Source organism: Echinops telfairi, unplaced genomic scaffold (genome assembly GCF_000313985.2).
Source record: "Echinops telfairi isolate 266 unplaced genomic scaffold, ASM31398v2 ScPeMD7_7469;HRSCAF=8507_0, whole genome shotgun sequence".
NCBI lineage: Eukaryota > Metazoa > Chordata > Mammalia > Afrosoricida > Tenrecidae > Echinops > Echinops telfairi.
In genome coordinates this window covers 57,533,596-57,543,398 of record NW_022111372.1, presented here as the reverse complement: position 1 = coordinate 57,543,398, position 9,803 = coordinate 57,533,596, and the positions used below count along the sequence as shown (strand labels likewise).

The 9,803-nt window shown below is 35.1% G+C and overlaps 1 protein-coding gene across 1 annotated transcript in view; it reads left to right on the top strand.

The window, feature by feature from the left end:
* RANBP17 (RAN binding protein 17) overlaps positions 1 to 9,803 on the top strand; it is a 403,303-nt gene that overhangs the window by 71,746 nt on the left and 321,754 nt on the right. Inside the window, exon 13 of the mRNA XM_004697128.2 lies at positions 4,661 to 4,796. Within this exon, the coding sequence (XP_004697185.2) occupies positions 4,661 to 4,796 (136 nt within the window). The remainder of the gene's footprint in view (positions 1 to 4,660; positions 4,797 to 9,803) is intronic.

Sequence of the window (9,803 nt, the reverse complement as noted above, 5' to 3'; positions counted from 1 at the left end):
GTGTGTGTGTGAGTGAAGGCAACATTTATGCTATAAAATAATTGTCCATCATTAAAAAATGACAGTCCTGTAATAAGACTGCCAGTGATTAAGATGGACAAGGAAGGGTCTACCATGATATCACAAAGTAGCATATTCTTGGGGGAGGGGCACAAGAACTGATTGTGATTACATAACTAATTTAAAATCCATGGTAGGGGGGTGTTCTAAGATTGATATGGTGGTGACTGTACAATACCCCTTGATATGATTGAATGATTGACCTACTGAATTGTATGCTACATAAATTATGTGCCAATAAACTTTGGAAAAAAATAAAATAAAATAATAGATATTGAAGTGTTCCTTTTTCAAATGAATGTGATAACTTCCTGGATTTGTCATTCCATGCGTAGTAAACCAAATGATTGATTCAAAAAGAAAGAAAGAAAGTAGCGTATTCTCACTTGACTCGTAGTGAGGACTTCAGACTTTGGCTCTCAAGTCTGTCAGGAAGCCCCTGGAGACCTAAGGGTCGAAAAGAAGGGAATAACATTATCTGATACAAACCGGAAAATTCACTAGGTTCACTAGTAGGATAGAAAGATTTTTTTAAATAATGAAAAAGTATTAAATAATACCTGACAGAAAAACAATAGAACTGCTATTTAAAATACTTCCGTGTTACTTCTTGATGGGTGTCCTCACTTGTAATATTCTTTGCTTTTATTGGAGCCTCACTGGCTATGTGATTTATCCTTAACTATCTTTTCAATCCAGTAATAGGATTCCATTCCTTTAGAGGTAGGCCATTCAGACAATAGTCATTTTCTTTCATGTGTTTGAAACAGGCAGTTTCTCTTCTCTGAACATAATATGTTCGTCTTTGAAAAAATATTTCTACTTTTTGCTGAACTTAACAGCAGTTGTTCTGACAATATTTTTAGCTCTTTGAACACTTTCATGAATTGCAAAATTCACTTATACAATCTCATGTGAATTTGTAGCGTAACACAAAGCTGAAACAAGTGACAAGACTGTTTGGCATTTTTTTCAGTATGTTGTATGCTACTGAAGTGACAAACACAAGGGAATAAAAATGTAGCGTTTAAATCAGAAGTATAATGAGTACTGTGGAATCAGTAAATATTATAAGCATTATTGTTTAATTTTTATAACTAAGGATGGAATGAACATTACTACAGGTGTTTAGAATATGCTGTTACACAGATGAACATTAAAAAAGAGTAAGGAATGTAAACTTGTGATTTTCACATTTGGTGGCTACCCAGCCACCTACCTTAGATTATACCCTGATAACAAGGGTCATTTGCACAACCGGTTCACCAAACTCAACAGAAAATTAGGTATTGGTTCTGCCGAATCATTGCCAACCAGCTGAATCCCATACTCAATACAAGCCTTGGTCTTAGGCACTGGTAGAGGTTACTACACATCGACAAAGGGCACGGTGGCAGTCAATGACTGCTAGTTGTCCCCAGTATCGTCTTTCTTTCCTCCATAGTAATATAGTATCAGATTGTTTTTCTGGATATATAACCAGCTAAGTCAGTGGTTCTCAACCCGGAGGTCGAAGGACCCTTTCACAGGGGTCGCCCAATTCATAACAGTAACAAAATGACAGTTATGAAGTAGCAATGAAAATAATTTGATGGTTGGGGGTCACCACAACATGAGGTACTGTATGAAAGGATCGCAGCATTAGGAAGGTTGAGAACCACTGGTCTAAATAAAGACTAGATTTACTATACCTCTTGGATCTAGGGTATGATTAAGTTTTGTTCTGGGAAATAGGATGTAAATAAAAATTGTGTATCCAAATTGTGGGACCCATCTTCTTGTGGACTGAAATTTGGACATAATGGGTGGAGCTTAAGAAGCTATCTGAGACCACGAGAAGATTGTTCACTAGCGGCAAGTGCTAACAACAAGGTGGAAGGAACCTGCGTCCCTGCCACGCCAAGGAGCACCATCTGGCCCTGGGGCACTGCTCGGATTTTGCAAATGTTTGAGACAGAAGAACAATCCTGTCCCTCACGACAATTTAAAAATTACTTGACAGAGCCATAAATACACTTCTACCAATAAATAAACTCACCATTATTTGAATAGTATCCTAGATTTTTCACTTTTATCTCAGAGCTAATTTGCATGTACTGAAAGAGCCACTTATGGCTTGAGAGCCATAGATTGCCGACTGCTGGTGTAAGCCATTGTTAACTTGGGTTTTAGTCTCTTGCAGCTGAACCTGGTCTTATTTAATTAATACAACCAGTAAAACACCTTTTTAAATAGATCAAGTACTTCGTTGTGATTCTTTCTTGTTCATGTGCTCACCAGTTTAATGTGACCTATTAAAAGCATCCTAGCAAACTGCCTTTAGGTTTTGACGTACTTTTTGTTTGAACATGTATGCTATAAAAAGGAAGAATAAAAATAAAATTAAATGTAATCAATTAGTAACTTGAAAAGTCCTACTTAATAAAGAATTTAAACATGATAGGCTTTTTAAAGGAACTTGATGGTCATGTGGGTGAAGACATGAAGTTTCATGTACAAGGGAGCTTCACAAAGTTGGGTGGAAAATGGAATTAACTGATAATGGAATTCTTCCTCATTTTTCCAGAAAATTTTTAATAATGTGAAAAAAGAATTAGTTGAGATATATTACTAAGTTAAAGAGTAGTAGAATTGAATATAGGATTCAATAAGACATCAACAAAAACTTCATGGTGTTAAACACCATAACCAAAGTTAAGAGACAAATGAAAAATATGGGAAATGGTTCACAACCCATCCACAGATAAAGAGCTTAGATTTTGCTAATATATAAATACTTTGTGGAAGGCAGCTATCTAAAGACAACCTAATAGAGAAAATGGCAAAGGACATGAACAAACCACAGAAGAGGGCATACAGATAGCTTCAGGACATGGGACATTTTTACCTTCATAAGAGAAGTACAAATGAGATGCAAGTTTTCAGATTTACAGAGATTCTAAAGTTTAATGTCATCATGAATTATCTCGGTTAACTATGTATACGCACTACTAGTGATAGAAGTCTTAAGATGGCTCAACCGTTATAGAGGGCAACGTGGTAATAGCTATGAAAATGATGTATATAACCTGAGCTAGCAGTTTAACTTTCACCAACAACTGTCAGCTGTACCCGGACTCTCGGGCCCAAGAGGACCGAGTAGAACAGCTCCGTGAGGCTCTACGACTGGGCGCTTTTAAGGCAGGTTTTCCTTTTGCCCAAGGAGTGGCTGGTGGGTTCATACTGCCTGCCTTTTATTTAACAGCTCAGTACTTAGCCTACTGTGCCATCAGACTCTTTAATTTGACTTTTAGCAATGGCTATTTTAATTGTATATGTGAAATGACATTTCCAGGAAATAAGTTATAAACAGCCTTGGTGTCCATCAATAGGGGAATGCTTGAGAACATTGTGGTACCTTCAGATCATGTTAAGTAGCTGCAGAAGAAATTAAGGACATTCTCTAGGTCCTACATGGAAAGATCTCTAAGATATATTCTAAAGAAAAAAGCTAGGTGATAGAATTATGTGTATAGTTTGCTCCTTGTGTTTAAAAGGGTTGGGAAAAGAATATAGAGTTGTATTGTTTGTACAAAGGGTTTCCAAAAAGATCATGGAAAAATGCAATTAAATGATCATGGAATTTTTTTCATGAACTTGGTGAAGGCCCCTGTTTATGCATTTTAAAAAAATCCCTTAAAAGACACAAGCTATTAGTAAATGTGTGTATATGTTCACACGTGCATAACAGGAAAGAACTAGGTGAGTTAGGCTTAGGCATAGTTACTTTTGTACAAATTAGAAAGGAATGCTGGTTGCTGGTTCACTCTACTGATGTTTATTAAGCAAATGATATGTGCCGATTTTGTTAATGCAAGGCCATTGTTAATTGGCCATTTGTTAATGCCAGCCATTCCCTGGAAAATTTTAATGAAAATAGATAATGTTGAAGAATTCCTTTTTTTGAAAATCGTAGACTACATTTTTTATTACATTAGATTTTTTACTTATAGGAACTTTAACCTTTGTTTATGTTTCTCTGATAGTAATATTTGTATAATGATGTTAAAAATATTTGTTTTGTTTATTACAGGTAAGATTTTCTCATTACTTATAGTTATTGAATTTTCAGTAAATGATTTTTAAATGTTTATTAAAACCCAATGGTAAGTGAAGAGTAAAATTCAAAACTACAAATTCAATAATCACCCTTTTACTAAAAAATGTATATCTATACATATTTACCTATATATAATACAGTTTTATAAATGTCATGTACTTCCACATATATAAATAAATATAAAAGATCTATTTTTGTTATGAGGGCCATCGAAGAATAAATATTGATCTAAAAAAAGAAAAAAACATAAATTTACAATAAGAAAATATATGTATGTATACATATGCATGTATATAAGCATGTCTGTGTATATATTCATAAAATAGACTAGGTAATTAGTCCAGGTTATTACTTCTTATTGGTAGAGTTTCACATGTTTTAAAGGAAAGTTCTTTTTGTGCTTTTGTATTGTCTTTTTTTTTTGCAGCAATTAAATTGACAATAGATGTTTTAATGTTCTTAAAGAACTTTTACTGAAGTTATTTTTTCCCTCATGAAAAGGGTTTTTCAGCTTATATCCTTAATGGACACCGGACAGCCTCAGTGTTCTAATGAGAAAATAGAGCTCGCAATCCTGTGGTTCTTGGATCAGTTTCGTAAAACATATGTTGGTGATCAACTCCAAAGAACCTCAAAGGTAGGTTTTTACTAGAGATTAAAATATAAATAGAAGATGAAGAAAATACATACTAGTCTTACACCAAATGATATATTTCGGAAATTCTTATATATGAAATTAGTTAGATCCATTAAAATCAGTTGATGGATTGGCGTTGAAAGGGATATGAAGTTAATCTGCTTGTTTTATGCTTAGATTTACCTTTTTTGACAGATGTTTTTTAAATGAGTAGTCATTAAATAGTTAAAATAATTTTAAACAATGTATTTTGATACTGAGCATATAAGATCTACTCCTAATAGTTCTGGAGTTTTTTGAGGATGTGTTGTTTTATGGGTACATGGTTTTGAGTACGTTTTGTGTATCAGTTGGCATTTTTAAATAATAAGTAGTGAGGGCTAGCATGTGACCTTCAGAGGCAAGAGTTAAATTACTTTAATTTGGGAGGTACTTGTAATATGATAATTGAAAGGTAATCTCTGCTAGTTTAGATATAATTGATTTTGAGGCACAGTGAGAGTTTATTGTGGATTTATGTGAACTAGAAATAGATCCTGAGAAGTACTGTGGCACTGACAGTGAGCTCTGGTGGTCTAGTGGTTACTCATTGGGCTGCTAACTGCAAAGCCAGCAGTTTGAAACCACCAGCTGCTCTGAGGGAGAATAGTGCGACTTTCTCCTCCTGTAAAGAGCTATAGCCTTGGGAACCCACAGGACTAGTTCTTTGCTGTCCTATCGGATCGCTGTGAGTCAGAATGGACTGACCGCGGTGAGTACGTGGCACTAAGTAAGAGCTTTAAGAGATACCCTCCCCCCACATCCCCCATCTTCCTGTAATAATGTTTCCAAAACTACCTGTTCAGAAATCTTAAGGACAGTCTTACTTTGTGTGGATTTATGGTTTGTAAGAGAAATTTAGAAGGATTTCTTATCTGAAAATTCTAAGTGAAGCTTTTTATTAACATTGAATTGAACATATTATCTAGGAAATTTAGCTTAACAGTTCATTTATGACTTTGTGATAATAATTGTATACTAGTGTCAGAATTTTTTGTTGTCCTTTTTGAAGATCATTTTTTATATGGGTAACATTTTCTTAAGTCTTTAAGAAAGTAGTGTAGCTTGATGCTTCCATTGTCAAATATGTTGTGATATTTAATTGACATTTAGGATTAATATTAACAAAATTTTTACAGAATTTTGCTTTCATTGAGTAAGATCATTAGGAAGCAGTGGAAATGAAAGCTTTCGGTTGTCAGTTTTACAGTAGACCAGGCAGAAATTACATGGTATGATATTTACCCAGGATAATCGTGGTTTAATTCCCAACTCTGTTACTCACAGGTTCAGTATAAATGAATTATTATAAATTGTGTTGTTTTAAATGTCCCAAGAGTGTTTATTATTTTGCTTTTGCAATAGTATATAACATTAGTAATCTGATACACATATGGTCTGGATCTTAAATCAGAGTAGTATAATATTAAATAAGAAAAGGCTTCAGATTATTGTGTTTAAAGTACTTAGAAAAATATATGTAAACTGAGACTAGTTGTTCAGGGAAATGGGATTTCGGAAGTTATATTTCAGAATATTTGAGATATATATGACCAATAAGGGATTTCTGTGGAAAAAGTGAATTATAGAACATAAAGTTTTCTTGCTTGAAAAAGCTTATGTAAAAGGAAGCTGGTGTTGTCAGACTGCTGATGTTTCTTTTAACTCTGATTTTGGGGAGGGCATGCATTTAACCCTACTGCAAAAGGAAGCTCAGTCCTAAGATCACTTTGTTCTAAAGCATTCCTATTGTTTAATACCAAAATGAAGCTTAAATGTCCCACTGTTCTATTTCTCTGGCCTGTTTGCTTACCCGCCTTAATGCAAGCGTGATTTTGACTGGGGAGCAGCAATCGGACACTTTTCTAGGGACTCGTTACGCTCTCTCACCCTTCACCCCAAGATGATAAAGGTGTTCTCATTTTATAGAAAGGAGAACAGTCTCTAAGGTGTATAGTAAGTAAGCTATTTTTCTGCCAATAAACTAAGGAAGATGAATTAGGTGGGTAATTTTTGATGGGTTTATAGTTGAAATACAATTTGTGATTAAAAGGGGAGTATATTAGAGAAAAATACACAAAGCCTTATTAAGCAAATGAAGTTTAACAATTAGTGAGCATTTATTTTGTATCAGGAACTGTGCTAACCACCGAACATCATCTCATTTAATGGAACGGAGCAAAGAAAGCATGACTGAAAAGTTCTTTCCAATTTCTTTTTGTGCATGCTACTAACTTCCTGCCTCAGTGATCCATACCTTACACACTATACTAAATGGCTTTTAGACCATTTTCACCTATTTGAACAGTATTCCCTATTGAGTTGGAATGTTTGAATATGGGACATTATTTTTTCTAAATCCAGCTTTCGTCTTCCTACCTTACTCTGCCATGTTACTGACCTCCCCTTTATCCCTTAAATTCTGGGAGAGTCCTTTTTGTCCGTCTTCTTTAGTGCTCTTTGCCTCCTGTTTTAGCTTGTGTTACATTTCATTGTAATTATTTGATAGCAAAGTATTTTCAGACTGTCATCTTGCCTACATTGTCTATTGTTATTACCCCTATATGCCTCGCATATTGCTTTTCATGTATATCTATTAGATAACTGTTGAATCTGTATATGTTTCATAGAGTTTGGGCTTGAATCTCATGGATAGTATTTTCAAGAATGCTATATCCTATAATTATTATGCTTTGAGTTTGAAAATACTCTTGACTTCAATGAAATTATTTAATCATTTTTAATAGGGTATAATACAACAAAATATAATTTTTAGAAATAAGTGCTCAGGAATTGCTCAAGAATTCTAAGGGCTGTATATTAATAGAGGGTGACACAGAAGTGAGAAAGAACAGTAGTTATGATAGCTGTAGATAATTATCAATCAGTCTGTAACTTATTTCGCTAAGTGCTTGACAGACATTATTTAATTCTGTTCTTATCAAAAAGTATGGGAATATTTATTCTTATTAATAGGTCTCCTCTCTTTTTAAAGATATGAAAACTGAGAGTTGGAGAGATTAAGTAAACTTGTTTCGGTGGCTGAATTTGGATGTGAGTCTAGGACACCTGACTGCAGGCTGAACTCCCCACACTACCTCCTATTGGTTCTCCCCACTGATGTAGCCCACGAGCCCTTCAAGCTCAACAGGCTCCATAAAGGAACACATGTACTGCTTGACTTTTTTACTGGGTTTCAGCAATATTTTTTTTTTCCCTCCTGTTTCAATGTGGAATTCTCATTCTAGCCCATTTTCCACCTTGCCATCAGAATAACTTTTTCTTCTTTGGAAAAGCAGATTGTATAATGAACACCTACATGCATATTATCAACCTTTTTTATATCTTAAGAGTTTTGTTTTACTTGATTCAGAAATGTAATTTTAAGAAATTTTTGTATTTTTTACCTTCATCAATTTTTGCTGGCCTTCCTCTTCTTTTAGATTTCCTTCATCTTTATCTGAGTTAAAATGTGTCTTCATTCCAGATAGTGATGTTAAATGATTTACCATAATATATAGATATATATTTAAATAAACATAAACACTGCCCTGCAATTAGTGTTAATCTCATACACAGGTTTGCAGCTCTCTACAATTCTATATACTTAAAAACAAAGCATTAAAAAAAATCCACTGCCATTGAGTTAATTTCATTCATAATGACCCTATTTAGGGTTCCCAAAGTTTTATAAATCTTTACAGGAGCAGTCAGCTTCATTTTTCTCTGTTGGAACCACTAGTGAGTTTGAACTGCTGATCTTTGGTTAGCTGTTTGTGTTAGTCTGGGTAGTCTAGAGAAACAAATTCATAGACACTCGTGTATAAGAAAGAGCTTCATATACAAGAGCAATTGCATATTGAGAAAACATCCCCGCCCAGTCCAGATCAAGTCCATAAGTCCAATAATAGCCCATATGTCTGGTACCAATCTATAAAGTCCTCTACAGACTCCCAAATGCAGGAAGATCACAGGCCAATGGGTGGGAAGTCTTGTGGATCCAGTGGTGGTATAAGCAGCACCGCGCTGGCAGAGGTCTCTGTGTGGTATGGTTCCTCCAGCTCAGGGCATTGCATAGTTTCATGTGTCTTGTCAGCTGCAATGTCTCCCAGAGGGTGAGCAGAGAGAAAGAGTGTGTATCCTGCCTCCAAGCAGAAATACTAGAATTCCCCGAATCCTCAGGGCAAGACCATGCCCACAGAGAGGCCTCCTTGGCTATGACCTGGTTGACGACATGCTTGGTAAAGTGGAAAGTCAGTGAAAAAGAGGAACCCTTGGGGAGATGGATGGACAGAGGCAGGTGCTTAAATGCTTCTAGAATACAACTGTTGGTGGCTAACTGAAAGATTGGGACTTTGAACCCATCAGGTGTGTTGATGGGTTCAGACTCAAAGGGAATAGACTCAAAGGATGTAGGTTTGGGTTGTTTAATTGGTTTTATGTAAACAATTTAAACTTTTACTTGGCCTCATAAAAATCCATTTTAAGTAGATTAAAAAACTCTAAAGATTTAAACCCAAACCCATTGCTATAAGGCAATATCAGCTTATATCAACCTTATAATACAGAGCAGGACTGTCCCACAAATGTCCCGAGGCTGTAAATCTCGATGGAAGCTGACTACCTACCTCATCTTTCTCTCACAGAGAGGCTTGGTTCAAGCCCTCAATCATTTGGTACGCAGTGAAGTTAAGTGCTTACCATTCCGCCATGAGGTCTTCTTGGATAAAGAATGTGAAAACTGTTGATCAAAAGACAAAGTCAACACAATAAAAACACACAGCTAAGATATTTATCATACATATAGCTTAAAGAGAATCAGTATTAAGTTGTATAAATAATTTCTGTATGTCAGTAAGCTAAAAAATAACCCAGGAGAAAAATGGTCAAAAGATGAATAAACAACTTAGAGTTTAGGAAATCATAGTGCCCAATAAATAGGAATTGAAATGTTACCATTACTAGGAT